The sequence below is a fragment of the Panthera pardus genome, unplaced genomic scaffold (assembly GCF_024362965.1).
Source record: "Panthera pardus isolate Hobbes unplaced genomic scaffold, ASM2436296v1 HiC_scaffold_26, whole genome shotgun sequence".
In the NCBI taxonomy this organism is placed as follows: domain Eukaryota; kingdom Metazoa; phylum Chordata; class Mammalia; order Carnivora; family Felidae; genus Panthera; species Panthera pardus.
In genome coordinates, this window is record NW_026526832.1 from 18,098,500 (window position 1) to 18,120,903 (window position 22,404).

General features: G+C 38.5%; 1 protein-coding gene and 1 pseudogene across 1 annotated transcript in view; both read right to left on the bottom strand.

Moving 5' to 3' along the window:
* PPP1CB (protein phosphatase 1 catalytic subunit beta) overlaps positions 1-21,405 on the bottom strand; it is a 42,533-nt gene extending 21,128 nt beyond the window's left edge. Inside the window, 1 exon segment of the mRNA XM_019448605.2 lies at positions 21,092-21,405. Coding sequence (XP_019304150.2) covers positions 21,092-21,143 — 52 coding nt within the window. The 5' untranslated portion in view covers positions 21,144-21,405.
* On the bottom strand, positions 1,446-9,339 carry LOC109266503 (40S ribosomal protein S2-like; annotated as a pseudogene).
* Positions 21,406-22,404: the final 999 nt, after the last annotated feature.

Consider the following 22,404-nt stretch of genomic DNA (forward strand, 5'->3'; position numbering starts at 1 on the left):
GTGTCTTTCTCTAACTGACTTATTTCACTTAGCAGAATACCCTCCAATTCCATCCACGTTGTTGCAAATGGCAGGATTTCATTCCTTTTTTTTTTTGCCAAGTATTCATTCTGTATATACAAACCACATCTTCTTTATCCATTCATCAGTTGATGTACATTTGGGCTCTTTCCATGATTTGTCTACTGTTGAAAGAGCGGCTATAAAAATTGGGGTACAAGTGCCCTTATGAATCAGCACTCCTCTGGCCTTCGGATAAATTGCTACTAGTGTTATTGCTGGGTTGTAGGGAAGTTCTATTTTTAATTTTTTGAGGAATCTCCACACTGTTTTCCAGAGTGGCTGCACCAGTTTGCATTCCCATCAACAGAGCAAAGGCTGAGAAGGTATTTAAAAAAAGAAAGCAGACTGTATCTCTACATATCCCTACTATTTCCCATTTACAATTAAGTCCACACATTTCTTGTTAAAGACTATGTTTCTTTTGTCAGGTTCAGAGGTTAAAAAAAAAAAAAAAGGCCCCCACATGCAAAAGTCAATCCATGTATACGTAACATTAATATAGTAATATCTAAGTAACAGAAAAGACAGACTCTGTTGAAATGTGCTTTAGTAAATATGACTGTTAATAAGATCACCCCTGAAATTCAAAACATCATCAGAACTGCTTTTATTATAGGAACTTTATCATAGCTTCTACATTAGTACTAGCTCATAATCATCAATTACCTACTTCCCATGGATATGTGGATTTTTCTAAGACCAAAAAGGGCATCTTACTTGTACTTTCCAGTAAGTATCTACAATACTAGCTTAGATGCAATTCTCTGTAAAATTCTTAATCTTGGCATTAAGTCTTAACTGTATGGGAAATGATATTTGCAAAATACAGTTTTACCATCAGTGCATCAAGTACCTGTCTACTTTCTTGAAGAGAAAAAGTTATTTTTCTTGAAGGATTAAAGATCTCTTGTTGCTTTCAGATGACAAATACTCACCTAAAAATAATTATTTAAAGATAACAGCAATGGACAACACAAACAAAAGTTGGCTCTTAGAAAAGTTCCTACAATTTTTGTTATGATTCTGTAGTAATAAAACACTTTAAGTTACCAACACTTGGTTGTAACTTGATGACAATCATTAAAACTAGTGTGTGTCACTCTGACATGTCAATTTAAAGCGTCTAAATTACAGTGGTGAATATTTTATCTCATATTTGTTTTATTTTCCCTGTAAATTATGTGTTTAATTTCGACCTCCCAAGTAATTTAGGTTACACTACGGTGTACTTTGACTAATATTTTTACAGAGCTAGAAACGCTTCAATTTAGAAGTCATGCTAATCCATAAAACTAAAAATTTACCAAAACAAAAACACACATGAAAGTTCGTTGATTTTTGAGGTGCATGGTTTTCCCCAATTAATTTTTAAGTTCAGAAATACTTTGCAATCAATAATTTCTTACAATTTTAATTGGCAGTTGCTTTTTGCCTCTTAGTGGCATATAAAACAATGGAGCATTGCATAATCAAGTCACTTCTAAGAGTTGATGAAATGCAGTTAGAGAAACTAAACGTTCTTCTAAAGGTTAAGCATTTGACAAATGACCAAATCTTAGGAATAAGTTATCCAAATATTTGGAAAAAGATGATAGATGGCTCAGGGCAATTCCAGCTGTCTTGTCAATTCAAAAGTCCTGCTCCCTCATGTACTCCTGCCAGTATGTACACCCAAATATCCAAGAGCATTTCAAATTTCTCAGTCATCTGAAAACGGAGTAAATCAAGGCAACCTATTAACAAAGAGGAACTAGTTCACTGCCACAATATCCATGAGGGGTTCCAGAATTTGGGAATATGAGCTTAGATACAAGCACCTAGCTAGATTATGAAGATACTAAAAATCTGCACAATTTATAATTCATTAGGTGCAAAGCAATTTCACATCAATCATCTCATTTAATCCTTTTGATGTCCCAAGAATTAGAAAGGGAAGCTATTATCCACACTATACAACAACAGAAAAATTTAAAAACTTGAAAATCAGGGAGCCCAGGTTTATAAAACTAGAATGAGTAAAAAGCAGCAGAGAAGAATTTAGAACCAGTCTTCTAACTCAACACACTCCCCCCTCTACTACCACAAAAAATTCTTAGTCAAAAGTTTCCCAGAAAAAAATTTAGCAGCCAATAATTGTAAACCAGGTAAATACGCCATTATAGGAAATATCTACCATGCTGTTGCTGTTTAGAAAATATTTTGAGGTATCACACATATATACAGTAAAGTACAGTAACATTATGGGCATTTACTCAATAAATTTAAAAATTTTAATGTTTATTTCTTATTGAGGTGGGGGGGAGGGGCAGAGAGAGGGAGTCACAGAATCCAAAGCAGACTCTAGGCTCTGAGGTGTCAGCACAGAGACCGGATGCAGGGCTTGAACTCACCAGCTGTGAGATCATGACCTGAGCCGAAGTGTGAGGCTTAACCGACTGAGCCACCCAGGTGCCCCAAATTTTAACTATGTATACACCTAAGTAATCACATTCACATCAAGATACAGAATACTTCCAGCAACCCTGAAGGCTCCCTTTTGCCCTTAACCATTCAATAATAATGCCGAAGGTTACTATTTTTATTTCTTTCAGTATGATTAATCTGACTCGTTATTGAATTCTGGATAAATAGAAATATACAGTATACTCTTTTGCTCATTCTTCTGTGAAATCTATCCATGTTACTGTGTTCAGCAATGTTTATCTCCTCTAAACATATTTCCTTATGTTTCCTTCTAGACGCTTTACTATTTTAGCCTATCTCATTCAATAATCCATTGATTTAGCACTATTTATTTTAAAGACCATCCTTTCTCCACAGAACTGCAGGGGGAGATGTGTAGAAAAATCAGGTTGACCATACATGAGTGGATCCATTTCTGGACACTCCATATAGTCCATTAATCTGCTTATTTTTACAGCAGTACTACATTGTCTTAATTACTGTAGCTTTTTAAAAGAAACTTTATTTTGAGAGACAGAGACAGAGCGTGCGCGCACCATGTGTGTGCATGTGAACAACTGGGAGAGGGTGGAGAGAGAGACAATCCCAAGCAGGCTCCACGCTCAGCATGGTGGTGGTGGTGGTGGGGGGCTCAACTTCACCACCAGGAGATCACCTGAGTTGACCTGAACCCATATCAAGACTTGGATGTTTAATGGACTGAGTCACCCAGACGCCCCTACTGTTGTTTTTTTATAAAGTTATCTCATAATATAAGCATTCCAACTTTGTTAAGATTGCCTTTGCTAATCTAGGTCCTTTTGCATTTTCAAATATGTTTTAAAATTGGCTTGTCTATTTCTCCTCACCCTCAGCTTGTGGGAGTTTTAACTGGGAATTAATATATCCAGGGAGAATTTACCTTAGTAATTTTGAGTCTTCCATAAACATGGTATCTCTTTTATTTCAGTTGTCATGTGTTTCTCTCACCAATGTTTTGTAGTGTTTAAGGGGCAGTCCTGCACATTTTCATTAAATTGAATAGAAGGGGTGCTGCTTTGTAAATGTGTTTTCTTATTTCATTTTCTAATTATTTGATGTTAAGTGTAATTGATTTATGAATAGTGACTTTGTTTCCTAGTCTAACAGTTTGAAGATCCCTTCGGATTTACCAAGTATACAACCATATCATCTGTGAAGACTTTTACTACTTTTTTCCCAGTCTTTGTATCTTTTATTTTTCTTCTTCATTGAATTGACTAGGACCTCCAAGACAATGCTGAAGAAAAGTGTGCTAAAGGTTTTCCTTGTCCTGTTCCTGAACTAAGAGAAAAAAAAGCATTCAATATTTCTCACCATTATGATAGCTATAGTTTTGTACATACTCAGTTTGCTAAGAATTTTTATCATGAAGTCTGTTAAAATTTATCAAATACTGTATCTCATCTATTGAGATAATAATCCCCCTCCACCTTATTCTGTTAATATGATTTATATCGATTGAGTGTTCCTTGGATTCCTAGAATAAACCCCACCACATTATGACATTTATCTTTCTTATTCAATTTGCTAATAATTTGCTCATGATTTCTGTGGCTATATTCATGAGAGATACTGGTCGGTAATTGCCTGTCTTTGATAGTTGTCAGATTTAAGTATTAGGGTTGTGCTGGCTTCAAAGAACAAGTTGGGAAGTGTTCTCTCTTTTTCTGCTTTCAACAAACTTGGCCTAATTTCTTCTTTTTTAAATATTTAAGTCACCAGCAAAACCAAATGGGCTTGGAATTTTTTTTGAGAAGTATTCCAACTACAAATTCATTTTCTTTAACATATATAAGACTATTCAGATTTTCTATTCCTTTTTATCAGTATTGTCAAGATTAGTTTTTCATCTAAATTATAAAAGTTATTAGCACTAAGTTATTTATAAAATCTTAACTTCCTTTAAAATACATATACATAACTTTTCTCTGACCCATTTAAGAACAGACTGTATTCTGGGTGGCTTAGTTGGTTAAGCGTTCAACTCTTCATTTCACCTCAGGTCACGATTTTGTAGTTGTGAGACAGAGCTCCGCATCGGGTTCTGTGTTGACAGCATGGAGCATGCTTGGGATTCTCTCTCTCTCTTTCTCTCTACCCTTCCCCACCCTCAAAATAAATAAACTTAAAAAAAAAAAAAAAGATAGCACAGTATAAATGATCAGATCCAGGGAATTTAACGGATATAAATCTTTAATGTGAAGAATATACTACAATTTTAATAATTGTCTCAATCATGTCCTTTATAGCACATTCTTCTCCTCTAGTGCAGAATCCCAGCCAGGATTACATTATTGCTTTTGTTTGTTCCATCTCGTTAGTCTCCATTACTAGTCACATCTCCTATATCTTTTTTGATAATTTGTTTTCTATTTCTTACATTATCAGTCTTTCTGGGGATTATCAATTTTATTAATCTTACCAACAATTTCTTTTTTAAACAATTTTAATTCACTTTATTTTTCCTGTATAAAACTATATTGTGGCCGTAGCTGGAGCCTGAGCCCTCTGCATGGAAACTGTGGTGTGGGTCTTTACGAAATGGTCAGTGAATTCTTGATAGGAGATTTGGTGAACACAGTCTCTTTCCAAAGGTCAGGGATGAGATAAATGTTAAACCTTGGAAATGGCATCAGAAGTGGCCTTGGCGAAATTGCCCAGGGTGGCAGTGCAGCCCCTGGCCAAGGTGTAGCAATCATCAATACCAGCCATCACCAGTAGCTTCTTGGGCACGGGCTGAGACAATGCCAGTGCCTCTGGAAGCAGGGATGAGGAGCACCAGCACAAAGCCACAACAGCCAGTCATCTTGCATGGGACAGTATGGGCTTGCCAATCTTGTTTCCCCAGTAGCCTCACTGCCTGGGGACAACGAGAAACTTGGCCAGAATGATGGCTCCATGGATGGCAGTGGCTACCTCCTTGGAGCACTTAACACTCAGACCGATGTGCCCACTGTAATCTCTGATGGCAACAAATGCTTTGAACCTGGTCCACTGGCCAGCATGAATCTGCTTCTTGCACAGGTATAATCTTCAAAACCTCATTCTTGAAGGATGACCCCAGGAAGAAGTCAATGATCTCAGATTCTTTTTATGGGCAGGGAGGAGACAGGTGTCCTCTAGACTTGATCTTCATGTCGTTGACCACCAGGTGGCCCAGCCTAGTGGCAGCCTTGTCCTTGGCTTTGCCTCCGTGAGCTCCACAGCTCCTGTCCTGACCCCGGCTATGGCCCTGGCCCCAGATGCTGCTGCTGAAACCTCTGTGGAAGCCGCCATGGCCTCCCATTCCAGGGCCCCGGGCCCTCCCACAGCACTAGTGTCATCTGTTATTTGGAGTCTTCCCAGAGAAGAAGCTTCAACATTTTCATTTTAAAAAAATCATACATTTGATTTTTATTTGATTTCGGCTCTCATCTTTATTATATCTTTCCTTATTCTTCTACTGTCCTGAAATAAAAATTTAATGTTCAGCCTTCCCCCCTCCCCACCAATATATATTATTATATGTATTTTTAAAGCTATACATATCCCTGTAAGCATTGCTTCTTGCTGCAATTGCACAAGTTTGACATGTATTTTTATTATTATTCAGGTCAACACATTTTATAATTTTCACTGCTATTTCTTCAGTAGCAGTAAAATATGTAAAAGTACACGCTTATTTCTAAGTATTTGAGAATTTTCTAGTTACATGCTATTGATTTCTAGTTTATCATTACTGAAATCAGAGAACCTGAGATCTCATTTCTTTTAAATTTACTGAGAATTGCTTTTTGGTACTGCATATTGCATACTTTAGTAAATGTTCCATACATATTTGAAAAGTGTGTATATCCTGTAGTTGTTGAGTAAAGTGTTGTGTGTGTCACTTAGGTCAAATTTACTGTGTTGTTTAAATCTTCTAGATCCTTAATTTTTTCTTTGTTCTATTAGTTACTGAGAAAGGTACGTTAATCTATATAGTGTGGTTTTGTCTATTTTAACCTTTTGGTTCTACCAAGTTTTCCTTTTTGTGTTTTAGACCTATAATATTAGATACCTAAAAATTTTAAGATTATTGTCTCTTCCTGTGGCATTCATCCTTTTAACATTATGCAATGCCCTTCTTTACCTCTAGTGATACTTCCTGCCTTATATACTATTTCTGATGTATACATCCAACCAGGTTTCTTCTGGTTAACGTGTGCATGATGCAGTTCTCCCATTCTGGTGCTTACTCCTCTACCTTTGCCCTTAAATTTAAAATATGTTCCTTGTATACAGTATAGTTAGGTCTTCTGAACTTTGTCTTGAGTGTTTACTCCTTTCACATTTACTATAATTATGGACAAATCCTATCATTTGCTTTGTTTGTATCACATGTTCCTCATTCCTTTATTCCTCTTTTCTTGCGTTTCTTTGGAACAATTATCTTTTATTACTCCATTTTCTCCTCTGTTATCTTTTTAGTTATATATTCTTTTTCTTTTGGTAGTTACTCTAGAAATAACAAATGCACTTTTTAGCCTTTTGTTCTACAGTTGTCATATACTGCTTCCACATAGTTTAAACCCTACAAACCATAATTGTTTTAAAAAGCATTAACTTATAATTACACACATTTATCCTTATTGTTGCTCATTTACTTCTGCAGTTCTGTGCTTTTATCTGGAATCATTTTCTTTCAATACGAACTTTACTAGAAAATTCCAGTACCAGTCTGTATCAGTAAATTTTCTCAGCTTGTTTGTGTTTTTGTTTCACTTAATTTTTTTTTTAATGTTTATTTTTGAGAGAGAGAGAGAGAAAGAGAGACACGGACAAGAGCGTGAGTCGGGGAGGGGCAGAGAGAGAAAGAGACAGAGACAGACAGAGACAAGTTAGGGGGACTGTATTATAGTCTAAATTGGAGCCTGGAGCCTCAGGCAGGCTCCAGGCTCCAAGCTGTCAGCACTGAGCCCGACATGTGGCTCGAACTCAGGAACCGCAAGATCATGAAGGCATCCGTTGCCTTCTCTTCTGAAGGATATGCTCACTGGATTTAGAATTCTAGATTAGCATTCTTCCTTTTCTTTCAGCACCTTAAAAGGACAGTCTATTGTTTTCTGGCATCTGTAGTTTCAGGTGATATATCAACCATCAATGTTCTCTTGAAGGTCATGTAATGACTTGTTTCCTCTGGTAGCTTTTAAGATTTTCTCTTTTGGGGTGCCTGGTTGGCTAAGTCAGTTAAGAGGCCAACTTCAACTCAGGTCATCATCTCATGGTTCATGAGTTTGAGCCCTACATCAGGCTCTGTGCTGACAGCTCAATTCCATGCCCTCCCCCCCTTTCTCTGTCCCTCCCCAACTCGCGTGCTGTCTCTCTCTCAAAAATAAACAAACATTAAAAAGATTAAAACATAAAGATTTTCTTTTTCTTCATTTTTAGCAGTTAAGTCCACGATGGGTTTCAATATAGTTTTATTTGTATTTTTCCTTCCTGGAATCCATGGAGCTTCTTTAATCTTTTGGTATCTTTCTCCCTTTGGAGAAGTCTTGGTCAGTATTTCCTCTATCCTGTATCTCCTCTCTTTCTGGGACTCCCATTATGTATGTTAAACCCTTCCACTGTCTCCTGCTTTCTTTATTTCCCCTGTTTTTTTCTCAGCACTGTGTAATTTCTACACAACACTTTTTTCCTAGCTTTTACTACGCCGCTGTTTCTACCATGCTAGTAAGCCCAACTCTCAAATTCTCATTGTTAGTGAATGCACTTTTTTAGTTGTAAAGTTTCCAGGACTCTGATAAAATTTCCCATCATTTCTTATTTATCCTGAGCACATTAAATCAGTTATTTTAAAGTCTCTCAGTGATAACTCTAATATCTGAATAATCTGGGGATTTGTTCCCTTTTTTCCTCTGATTTCTGGTCAGTTAAGTCTATTAGTATGTCCTGTGGTCATTTCACTGAATGAAATATCTGATTATGGATGGAAATTGTATGAGCTCTAGACGACATCTTCCAGACAGCATTGTTTCCTTTCAGTGGTAAGAATAATAATGACTTACATTTTCTTGAGGGCTAGTCTACTTCAGTTTTGCCCTCAATCTTAGGGAGTGGTCATGATGGAGTATCAATGGAAAATTTAGACTATAATACAGTCCCCCTAATTTGGCAGTCTGAACTTCAACTTTTGCCCCTCTGGCACTAGGGTGATACTGGAATCTCTGCTCAGATCTTTAGCTTTCCAGATACTGCTTTCTTCTGAGTTTCTTAGAATCTTCTCTTCTACATGTATACCTTAGAAGTCAATGACTTAAGGGGGACCTGACTGCAGATTTTGGGGTTAGAATCTATGTGGTTCTCTCCTCTTTTGGATTTAAGTTTCAATGCTTTAATGGCCTCAGACTTCCATCTCTCCTCTTGAGTCCAGGAAGACTGCCACTCTTTGTTTGGGATCTATTCCTCTATACCTCCAGGAAAAAAGCCAGAGTGATTGGTGAGCTCACTGCTGCTTCCTTTTCCTCAAGGATCAAAACCCTCAAAAATTTCCTGTGTTCATTGCTCAAGTACATACAGAAAAGGACACAAAATATGATTATTGGTCACAGAGGAGAAATTTGGATGATTACATACAGAAACTAGAGGAATACCTTGCAAGGACTAAACACTATGGGCCCTAACCCCATATTTTTTACCAGTCCTGACTGGTAAAGGTCTTCTACTCCTGATAAGAGAATCTTTCTGTGCAAGCATGTCCACATCAGAAAAGGGGGAAAACATGAATCAAATTTGGCCCAATGCCTGGTTTTGTGAGTTTTTACTTTTTAAAAAATGATGGGGGGGGAGGAGGTGGGGGGGGGGCTGAAGACACATAAAAATTATATAAGTTTTCAGCATCCATAAATAAATTGTTTTACGGAAACACAACTACTCTTACTTGTTATGTTTTTCTTTTCTCCTCCCACCCCCAACCCCCATTAAGTATCATCTATGGGCACTTTCACCATACAATGGCAGAGCAGATTCATTGTGACAGAGACACAGGGCACTCTATCATTTCACACTGCTTCTCATGGTACTATGAATTACAGAAATGCAGTTATAACTCAACAGTGTCTTGAGTTCCTGCTTGTTGCTGTTCTGCAACATTTAAAAACATTTTTTTACTTTTATTACAGTGCATACTCTTCACGCAGGAAAAATGGAATGCAAATGTTGCACTTTTAAAGCACAGTGGAGTGTGGATTATTCTGTTACTGAATTAGACAGCTAAGCATTTTATTTATAACATTATAGCTATGCTTAAAAAAAATACAATATATGTTCACATTACCAGGCTAAGCACTATCATCACAATATTCCTATTTCACTCAAAAGCAAAGACAACTTAAACATTTTAAATGGAATCTCATCACAGCAGAATTTCTTCACAAAAATAAAAATGAGACTGCAACCAAAATTAAATTTCCAACTGGCTACTGTGTTAGCAAGCAAGGAAAGCCATGTACTAATGGTGAGTTCCTGAAATCATGTTTGATTGGAAAAGCCAAAGAAATAGGTCCTGAAACAATATTCTTGTTTAAGACTATTACCCTTTCTGTAAAAACAGTTCTTGAAGCATCGAAGACAACAGGAGCAGTATTAACCAATCATCAGTTAAAAAAACAAATGAGGAACACCTAGGTGGCTCAGCTGTTTAAGTATCCAACTTCTGCTCAGGTCATGATCTCACTCAGTTTGCGAGTGACAGCCCCACACTGGCTCTGTGAACTGACAGTGTGGAGCCCGCCTGAGATTCTCTCTCTCCCTCTCTTCTCTCTGCCCCTCCCAGCTTGCACTCGTGCACAAGTGCTCTCGCTCTCTCAAAATAAATAAATAAACATTAAAACAACAACAACAATAAAAAAAAAAAAACAATAAAAAATGAGGGCATCTGGATGGCTCTGTCAGTTAAGCTTCCGACTTCAGCTCAGGTCATTATCTAGTGGCCTGTGAGTTTGAGCCCTGTATCAGGGCTCTGTGCAGACAGCTCACAGCCTGGAGCCTGCTTCAGATTCTATGTCTCCCTCTCGCTCTGCCCCTCCCCCATTCATGCTGTCTCTCTCAAAAATGAATAAATGTTTTAAAAAATAAAAACAAAAACAAATGATTTCAAGTGGTTTTCCTTGGCTATTTGTGACTTCACAGATACTACCAATACCTAACTGTTGCCTTACTTAAGGAGCCAATTGAGTGACTGAAGAGTTAGCCTTGAATTAGCTATCAAAAATATTTTCAAGAAGCTGAGAAAAACAAAAGAAAAAACGGTGGTAAAAATATACATGGAGCACAAAAAAACCCTAGTTGGGCAATTTTACAAACTTGTGAACATTTAAGGTGTTTATAGTGTATGGTGCAATTACTCAGTAGAAAGATACTTAACCATGTATTGTTGGCTCAGCGGTAATCAATAGTGCACATCATTAGCACTCATGAACTATTGTCAGTTCCGTGAGTATTTGTCAGAAATAAAAGCTGAATATCTCAAATTGCTCTACTACACAGCAGTTCAATGGCCTAGTAGTGATAGTTTTATTGTGATTTTTTTGAGCTCAGGGCCAATACTGAAATTTTTCTGAATGACAACAATCACTATCACTATTACGGGTAGTTTAATAAACTAGATTTTGTTGCAAACCTGATAATGTTTCTTAATGATTGAATCTAAAATTGTAAGGCAAAAAAATATTTATATGTGAAACGTATACTGTGGTAAGTCATTATGACAACTAACGATGCTTGAATTCACAAGCAAATGTCAAAGCTGCTTTATACACTCCCAGTGCTGTCAAAGTTAAAACAAGATCTTCATTTCCTCACAGATTTGCATTAAATATATTTTCTAAGCTCAAATCACAGTTCCAACAGAACTCTTCAGACGTCAGTGCTAGTGCACACTATACCAAAATCTATTTAACTGTGTAGGTGAAGAGCTTCCACTTTGCCCTTGATTGGAACTGATTTGTGTGCTGTGATAACATAATAAAAGGCAAATATTAGGAGAGAACTAGAAGAAGTCTATAAATACCTTCCAAATGATAACTAAAATCATTAACTAAAATCACATTCTTGTGGACTGATATCAGTATTTGGCAATACCTATCCATGTTAAAAGATACCTTCCAAGATGAAATACAGATCTCATTACAGATCAGCATTAACAGATGAACACTTGCAATCAATTTTGATGACACAGAACACTAACTCTGAACCTCAATTAAACAAAATGTTATCTGATGTCAAAAGAAGATACACAAATTGCACTTAATCATTATATTTCAAATTTCATATTCATGTAAAAAACCTTTTCAATGCAGGTTTGTCTTTTAAATCACAAATGGTGTTGGGCGCCAGGGTGCCTCAGTCAGTGAAGCAGCCAACTCTTGACTTTGGCACGGATCATGATCTCATGGTTCATGGGTTCAAGCCCCATGTTGGGCTCTGCACTGACAGTGCGGAGCCTGCTTGGGATTCTCTCTCTCCCTCTCTCTCTGCCCCTCCTCTCCTTGTGCTCTCTCTCAAAATAAATACACTTAAAAAAATACAAATGGTGTGTGATATATGTGTTTTTATGTGTATTGTGTGTATATTAAATTTTATCTTTCAATAACCATCTGCTATTTTCTCTGGCAAGTTCTCACAGTAACTGCCTTCTCTAAAACAGAAAGGATGTCAAGAAAAAAGAACCAACCCCATTACTATCTATCATATCTGCCCCATGAAATCTTAGGAATCTTCCATAACCTTTAATATCTTAATTCACTCTACACCTCCCCAAAATTCACTCATGGTTACAAATTAATCAATAGCAAAGTTAACTTCAATCCAGACTTGCTAAATTTCCTGGTTTTTTTCGGTAGGATGAAGTGGCTATTTCTCCCTATTTAGCATGTAAGTCTCCCTTTAAGCCACAAAAAGTAAAAACGGTAAAATTTTTACAAGTGGTTAAAATGTGGAATTTTGGTTTCAAGTGAAAGAATTAGGCAGCTGTCACAATTTCAATTTATCTTAAGTCTGCCTGATAGGAATGATTAATGTGGCCTTCAGAAGCTCTGTATAATACCTCAAACTGTAATACTGTGTATATATATGAACATACATATTTTTATGAAAAGGCCTATGGCTTTCATGAATTCTCAACGGGTCCTGTGAAGAGTCATAAATTAAAAAGTGATTCCAGATATACCAGTAAACAAATGATAAGCAAAGAATAAAGAAGTAGCAGATATAGCTGAGAGCCAGATGTTTCAGAACAGAGGAAGAGTGCCCTAGCTCTATGGTTCTCCAAGCGGGATCCCCTTTTTCACTATGTTGACATCTGCATGACACAGAAGCCAATGGTGGGCAAAACTGCTAGCACCTTAGCACAAAACAAAATCAGTGGTGCCAAAATGTACTGGTGGTATTCACTGCCATGCATTTACAGTGAAACACAAAGAAGTCCAGTTTCACTTAAGAATGCCCTCAAGCAGTAAAAATTATCAATTTTATTAAATCTCCACCATTGAATATACATCTTTTTAATATTCTGTATAATGAAATGAAAAGTATCCATTAGGCATTTCTGCTACATACCAAAGCACAATGGCTGTGTTCAAGAAAAGCACTCGAGTGACAGTTTTAGCTCCAAGCGGATCTAGCCACATTTTTCACAGAACATCTTTTTTACTGGAAAGCGTAGCTGACAAACTATAGCTATTTACACTTAGATTTCACAGATACTCTTGAAAATGAACAAAGTGAGGCTGTGTCGTTTCAAAGAAAACAACTGACAGCATTTGTTGCTAATGATAAAAATCAACCTTTCAAGTGAAAATTAAAATTTTGGAAACTTTGTATCCAGCACCACGAATCTGACAGCTTCTTCCATACTTAAAGACTCTTCTGATACCTTGTTATATCAACAAATATGATTTTTTGATATTGTGTAAGATGTATCAACATTAGAACATTTGCATAACTCGATGTAACTGATATTTTCCAAATGACCAATGCATGTTATAAAGAATGTATAAGAACCATTTAAGTGTAAGACAGGGGCGCCTGGGTGGCTCAGTCAGTTAAGCGTCCGACTTCGGCTCAGGTCATGATCTCACGGCTCGTGAGTTCAAGCCCCCCATCGGGCTCTGTGCTGACAGCTCAGAGCCGGGAGACTGCTGCAGATTCTGTGTCTCCCTCTTTCTCTCTCCCTCTCTGTTCTCCCCCGCTTGCACTCTGTCTCTCAAAAATGAGTAAGTGTTAAAATAATTTTTTTTTTAAGTGTAAGACGGATCAATGGATTTTAATGTAAAGGAACAAAAAAACTCAGATATTTCTGATTCCACATTACAACTAACCTTTAAGAAATTACCACTTGTTGATTAGTACAACATTAAAGAATATCATTAAAGAATAAACACAACATTAAAGAATATTCACAATTATCTAAAAAGACTAATAAAATACTCCTTCACTTTCCAACTATATGTTATATGATTAACTTCTACAAAACCAGACATTAAAGAGGTTTACTTATCACTATATTTCTTGTTTTAGAAAACATTATTTATGCTGGCATGCAATGGACCATTATTTTAAATGAATTAAAAAAGATATTTTAAAATTCTGTTTTAATCTCTAACACAGTACTAATAAATCACATAAATAAAAGCTCTTGTCCTCTATTCTTTTTAGGAGTATATAAAGTGGTCCCAAGAGTCAAAAAGTTTGAAATCCACTGCTCTAGTCCCCAGCCAAAAGAAGGCATACAACAAATTTCTTTAACTTACTTTTCACCATCTTATTCTGCCTAAAATTGTCTCTGCCCTTCAGCACCAACACTATGTCAAACCAGATTACAAACTCCGGATGATAGAAATAGGAACAAAATGTTTTACACATACATACACATATATGAAAAGAGTGGTTGCATGCAGTAACACAATGTGGAGGACACAATACATGTTAGATCCTCATAAGGAATGGCCTTCTCAATAATTACTACAGGAAGGCTTCAGGGCTCAGCAGCATAAAAAGTCTTCTATTGCCTATTTCTCAGTTCAGGTTTATACCAAACAGAAAGAGTAACAACAGCTAACATTTTCTGAGCTTTCATTATGTATCAAAGGGTTTTATCTGTTTAGTCTTTACAGATACATTATGAAATAGACACATCATCCCCAATATGCAGAACAGAGGCAGAGCTGAAATTAAAATACATGCAGAACCTGTATCCTAAACCAGCATAAACATGGCCTCCCACTGTAACAATACTTACAGATATATCTTGAGTAAATACACAACTGAGTAAACATCTGATTAGCATAACTACTGCAGTTAAGTTCAAAAAACACATTCCTTTCTATCACTGTGTAAACTTAGATCTCCTCAGAAGGCTGGTCATTTTCTCTCACTACTTTGGTTCAATTATTTGACAAATATTCAAACAACAGAGATACCTACGAACAAACACCTATGAAGATTCCTTCCCAATTTATAGAAGTCATTATAACCGTGAATTATAATATTAAAGAAAGCTACATAATAGATGTCCTTATTAAACTCCTTTTATTATGAAAAGTAACTTTTGATTTCTCTAAATCTTAAAAATAGAGGAGGTAAAATTAGAGGAAAAGTTAAAATGGTGTTATTAAACAAATACTCAAAGCAAGAAAATGCTTCTGTGAATCTATAATTGACTAGACTGGAACTTAGTGATATTCTGATGAAGATTCTGGGGATAAAATTCTTTTATGGTGAAATAAACTGTGTCACCTCCAAATTACACAGTGTGGGCACATTATCAGGACCCAAAGGCCATGTTTCCACTATTACATAAGTAACTCTTACTTGTTCTTGCAGGTAAATTTGGGAAGGGAGAGAGAGGCCAGGAATTTTCAGGAAAGTTACGTATATACACCCTCATAAATCACTCTGCTACATGAGTAAAGCAGAAGCAGGATAAAGGACAACTGCCACTGTCCTTCTACTACTTTTTCTACTGTATTACAAGAACCCACCTAGACCAGGGACTGAATTCCTCCAACACTAGGAAAAGACTGGCTAGTGGTTTTTTATACTTGCTAAACTTCAGAATGAGTTTCTGCATTTTTAGTCCTTTACCTCTAACTATGTAATGAAGACTATTTCCATTAAGGCATTTTCAATTTTATCTAACAGATGTCATATGGTGTATTTCAGAGAATAGAGTGTAAAAAAACTGCATTTCACCTACCAGTAACTAAGACTTCGAAGGTAATCCAATTCAATCTTGGGGAGACATAGAGGGTGTACAAGAAAGAGATGTGTCCCTGATCGCTTTCTCCTTCCTATATTCACTGACCCTCTATCTTTCCAGGAAAAATAAGCCTTGGAATGGCTATATACAGCTGCTAGAAGGGGAGGGATTGCTGCTTGAGGGTATAAATTTGTATCCACTAAAAATTAAATCCTAGAAAACTCAACTGGGAATTCCCATCCTCCACCACATCACTCCTAAACCTACCTCATTTACAAACCATTTCTTCTCTTTGCATCCCCATATCCCAACTCTTCCAGAATAACTTTTGTTTCAGAAATACTTAATGAGATTTCAATTATTATTTCTAAATATTTTGACATTCTTATATACTTATATTATTTTACCTCTGTTAGAACTGAGAATACATGCCATTGGAATGAATACTGTTAAAATAGTAAATATGGAAAGCAAGAGAGAAAAAAGCCTGCTAGATATAATTTGTTATCTTCCTGTTAACCCTAAATCTTAAAATATAATCCTGTCTCTAGACTCAAATGTAAATAGATTTCTAAATCCCAATGAATTTTAATCTTGGATTTAGATATTTACCAGAAAAGCTTCAGCTTTGCATTTAAATAACAAAATAAAAACACTTCTGCACTACTTTAAACTTTCAATGTTTCCCTCATTTGTTGAAACAACGAATTAACAGGAAAACAAACCTAGTCTCTGAATCAGTTAAAAAATGTACCACCTTTATGCATCCTCTAGCTTCTCATCAAGGAAGCAGCAAGGGAAGAGCGAAAGTATCCCTCAGATGATCTTTCCTACTCCTCAACCTGCTCATTTCTAACAAACCTGGCCTTGGATCTATATATAAACAACACTTTCCTGCAGAAGTTGGGGTTGCCAGGAACAAGCAGACTAGCACTTCCTTCAAACTGCCTAACCTTTAGACTTCTGGATCACAACTAAACAATTTAAATCGGAGAAAAAAAGGCTTTAAACAGTCTGGCAGTTCCTCAAAAGGTCAAACATATATAGACTTACCATATGACCCAACAATTCCATTCCTAGCTGTAGACTCAAGAGAAGTAAAAACATGCCCACACAAAAATTTGTACACCAATGTTTACAGCAGTATTATTCTCAACAGCCAAAAAGGGGAAACAACTCTAATGCCCAACAAGAAATGAATAATAAAATGTGGTCTACTCATACAATGGAATATTATTCACCTACAAAAGGAAGAAATACTAAGACATGACACAATATAGATGAATTTTTAAACATTAGAAGAAGCCAATCACAAGAGGCCATATATTATGTTTCCATTTACATGAAATGTCCAGCACAGGCAAAATCCAGAGATACAAAGATTAGTCGTTGCCTAATGCTGGGGGAGGGATGAAAGGAAAAAGGGAGTGTGTTGGCTAATGGGAACAGGGCTATGTTGGTGAAAATGTTCTAAAATTGTGGTGATGCGTGGGCAACTCTGTAAATATATTAAAAATCATCGAATTATACACTTGAAGTAAGTGAATTACATAGTATGTGAATTATATCTCAATAAAACTTTTATTTAAAGAGGATTTTAATGTGCTTTTATTAATCTATTTAATTTTTCAAGTCCATTCCATTTTTTTAACTTTCAAAAGGACACAAAGCTTCCTACTTGCTTAGTCTGTCTCAGCCTGACTAAATCTTTAGAATACATAACCCACAAGAACGGAAATGATCACAGAAGTTCCACAAATTCAGAGATATATACATACACACAGATATATATGATAAACATAACAAAATATAGGATCTACATAATAGGCATGTGTTAATTATCATCCGGTACAGCCCAGTTTTTAGACACTTGGATAAAGTCTGGTTGGGTGGGAAGCAGTTTTTCACCCTATCCTCTTTCCAAACAGATCCAACTACTCATTCTATTTCACCTCCTCCCAAAATAAACTCAACATTTATAATTTGAACAACGTTTGCAAGGTGATTATGCTATATTCCTACTGCCACCCTAACTCCTTTTGGAACTAATGATCAAAGTAAAAAGCTTTCACTGGGTTTTCCAGGACACCCACAGGAACTAGATTTAAACAATCAGTCAAGAGCATTATTATAAGCCACGAGAATGTGGTAACAGGGTTCACTACAGGGGATAGAATCACAGGCGTCCTTGGCTTTTAGTTCTAAGTAAAACTTAACCCAATATACTGGAGGAATACGCACTATTCAAATAAGAAATTAGTATATGGTTTGCATTAAATAACAGAAAATTTTAAATTGTTCTGAAGGCACTTTGAAAATATTACATCAATGATATGCCCACTCAAAAAAGAAAAAAACACAAAAGCAACTTATAAAATATGGTTACCAAACGTGTTACAGCCCACTGGCAATTTGATATAATAAAAAAGAAATCAAGAGCATGCCTTGGAATTACAATAAACGTTTTATTTTTTTTTTTTAACGTTTATTTATTTTTGAGACAGAGAGAGACAGAGCATGAACAGGGGAGGGGCAGAGAGAGAGGGAGACACAGAATCTGAAACAGGCTCCAGGCTCTGAGCGGTCAGCACAGAGCCCGACGCGGGGCTCGAACTCACGGACCGTGAGATCATGACCTGAGCCGAAGTCGGACGCCCAACCGACCAAGCCACCCAGGCGCCCCAACAATCAACGTTTTAAAATAAGATGAAGTTCTGCTGATTTTTCCCATGTGGAGACATTCTAAGTTTTATCTTATATATTCATTTATTTTTTTTAATTTTTTTAAAATGTTTATTTATTTTTGAGAGAGAGAGACAGAGTACAAGCGGGGGAGGGGCAGAGAGAGAGGTAGACACAGAATCTTAAACAGACTCCAAGCTCCAAGCTGTCAGCACAGAGCCTGACGTGGGGCTCGAACTCACCAACCACAAGATCATGACCTGAGCCAAAGTTGGATGCCCAAGTGACTGAGCCACCCAGGCGTCCCACTTATATGTTCATTTAATACTAAAAAAAACCCAAAAACACCTACTGCAGCTATTTTGCTAGGCAGCTTTACAAAACACCATCACTTGAATCTAAATGAACTTTAATGAGCAAGTAACATCACTGAAAACAAAGGCAGACAAAAAAAAAAATACGTCTGTTCTGGATGTCTTTGAACAGGTATAGATTTTGGAAGAGGAAAAGAGAAGGAGCCTGCAGAATTTAAGAATTCCAAGGAGGGACTGTCAAACTAAATATACTTCCCAGGATTGAGAAGCAAGTAATGAAACTCTTTTACTGATGGTAGTGTGTTGAATATAGACAGAGGTCGCAAAAGCCCAGAAATCACTTTAGCCTGGAAGCTCCCTGGGTGAAGAGATTGTGTTTTATCTTTGGATTCCTGGTGATTGGCATAAAGGAGATCAATATTAAAAGGGGAAAATGTCTAGACTATTTCTCTCTCTCTCTCTCTCTCTCTCTCTCACACACACACACACACACAGGCGGGGGGAGGGAGAGGTTGTTCAAAGCCAGCACCAAATATTAAATCTGAATTCACAAAACTAATGGAATCCCTCAGCCTATTTTTCCCTCCGTATCTTTTTTCCAATAAACTCGAACAATCCACTAGTGAAGTTTCTTAAGTATCCTAAAAAAGTGCATCTGATTTAAAAGGTCCCAGATCAAACATTTTAAAACACAAAATCTACTGTTTTATGCCTACAAAGTATACAAGTATGTAAGTACACGAAAAATAGAAGTGAAGAAGTTGAAATACAAACATCAGATTTTTAAAATACTTAAATTTACAAACTCAAGTTTAAAATGTGTAAGAAAGCGGGGTCCAGATTCCCCCAAAAGTTATCAAGACATTAAAATGTTTAAGTAGCTATACTTCCCTCTTAGAACAATGCACAATCACAAAACAAAATTTTTTCCAAAGCAAGTATCTTGTAGACCCAGCAAGATGTCCACATCTGTTAAAAGTCCACCAAGACTTAAGCAGTGAACACGGACTACAGGCACCAGGGGGCCTCCCAAGAATAACTCGATAGTAAAAGAAAAGGTAAGTAAGAGTTCCTGGTAAAACTTTCCTATCCAGTCTTAAGACTGTTGGAAGGCTTTCACATCTGGAGCAAATAAACTGTAGTTTGTTACACAACGGGCACATACAGAACTGACGAGAAACCAACACACAGACTGAAAAAAGGAACTAGCCAGCCCCTCACCCCCAGGAATACAATTTTCTTTGATGATTTTCCAAATGTAAGAATATACCGCGCTTCGCTGTTGTCAAGTTACCTTCAGGTAACCTGAAAGCAAGTAAGTTAGTGCATATGCACTCTAACGATTTCCAACAGAAAAGGCTAAATTTTTTTGAAGGCTTAGTATCTTTTCTACACACTCACAAAGCAATTAGTGGTGAGGCAAATTTTAGGGTAAAGGGATTCACTGGCACAAGACTGCGATTAAGTGTGAATAATAGCCTGGTCTCTCCATCTCTTCCCATTCCCTCTAACCCCCACCCCAACATAAAACTGTTCAATAAAAACAGAAGGACCAGGAAACTTCAAAAGCAGCGAAGACTTGTAAATACCTTTCACACACGAGAGGCTTTTACAATAAAGTAGACCTTTCTAAGTTTGTGCAGAAATTAAATCCTGCTCAAGCCTGTTAAATTCTCAAACCCGAAAGCCGATCCCGTCAGCAAACGTGTCTACATATTCTTTCTTGAGTGCATCTTCAGCTCGAGTCAAAGACTTCGGTTTTACTATTTTTTTTTAACCTAAATAATAAATAGGAGGTACTCAACTCCCGCTAATGTTATCCCCTCCTTAAACAGAGTTCGTCCTACAGCATCATGCAAAAATGCAGAAGAGGTCCAACAATTGTCTCAGTGAGAAGATTTTTATAAAATTCACTCCCGGAACAAGAATCGGAGGCAGCCAAGGGCAATGCACAAAGAGAACAGAGAAGAAATACACGTTCCACGGACATACAATGCACAGAAACTCGCATCCTCGCACCCTCCTTGGGAAGGGTCACCCAGCACCCTTGGGCTCCTCGTAGCCCCCGGCCAGCGCGATGCCATGACGGTCCCCGAGGGTTCTCGGGGACATTGCCCGCCGGGCCGCCCGCGGGGACAGCCCCTCTCGAATTGCCTCCTGCCGACCGTGTTCCTGGAGGCCGCTCCCCCCCGGCCAAGCAGCCTCTTCGCCCCCCTCCTCCGCAGCCGCCGCGGGGCGGAAACGGGGGTCCCCTCGGGTTCGGCGGCGAGGGGAAATGAGGGCTGAAGGGGGCGCCCCCTCCTTGCGGCAGGCCGGGCCCCGCACTCACCCTCCAGCAGTCGGGTGATGAGACTGTCCACGTTCAGCTCCCCGTCCGCCATCTTGTCGGCACCAGACGCTCCTTCCCAGCAGCGGGAACAAGGGCTTCACGGCGGCGGAGGCTGCGGCGACGGCTCGGCGCTCCCTCACCTACAAGTCACGCGGCGTTTCGACCCCGGTTCCAACTCCCTCTTTTCCCCGGGCCCTCCCCCCACCCCCTCCCCACCAAGTAGTGGAGCGCGCGTACACTCGGAGGCCCACACGATAAATAAATAAATAAACAAGCGGAGCCCCCAAGAACCGGGCCGCGTCAGACCCAGCCGCCACCTCCTCCTCCTCGGCACCGCCCAACTCCGCAAAGCTCACCAGCGCCGCCGACGGCCCCACCCGCAGCTCCACTTACAGCACACCACCCTTCCCCGCCACCGCGCCACGCAACCCTCCGCGCAGGCGCACGGCGCACGCCTCCGCGGCCCCCACCACAGCCCTGGCTTTTGCGCAATCGCACTGGACTCCGTTCTCCCGCCGCTGCCGCCGCTGCTGCTTTCGCGCAGGTGCGTCGCCCTCACTCGCCACTTCCACTGCGCCGAATCGCCACGGCGGCGCAGGCGCCCCGAGGCTCGCGGGGCTCGCCGCGCTGGGGAAGCTCCCATTAGGCAGAACGAGCGTGGGCAGCGGCTGACCTTCCCGCTGTTCAGCTGCCCTGGCAGGGGCCCTGTGCACACCGCGTTGTTGTGCCCTTCCCGCCTCTTTTTTATTTTCTTGTCTTCCTTCCCTAGTTTTGCAAGCAATTCCTCATGTTTCCGTTAATCGGGAAACGTGGACTACATTATCCACGTTTGAAACCCAGGTTTGCGCGTTTGGGAAGCAAGAAGGGGTTGAGTTACTTTGATGGAAAAGTTTGACATTGCAAACGAGGGATTTTCTACCCCATCATTCCACAAGGCTAGTAGTTGCCCAAGTGTCCCTGGATGAAATACGTTAAAGTGGGCTCTGGAAAGGTCAGCAATACTATTTCAACGTGGGTACCGCTCTCTGCCTTCTGTGTAGTACATCCACACATCTTACATCTTTATTCACTCTATGCATACCATTTTATCTCAGTGCTTTTTTTGTCCAGACCTCCGTTATATTAATCATCCTGCCTTGTGATTGTTTATGCATTTATCTCCTACACTCGACTGTAAGCTTCTACAGGGTAGACCCACCAAATGTCTGGCACGTAGAAGAGACAGAGAAAGACGGAAGTTCAGAAAGGTTGGTTGCCCAGCTGTTCTTTCCACATAATTTCACCTCTAGAAAGGCAGGAGGGAGAGTAGCCAC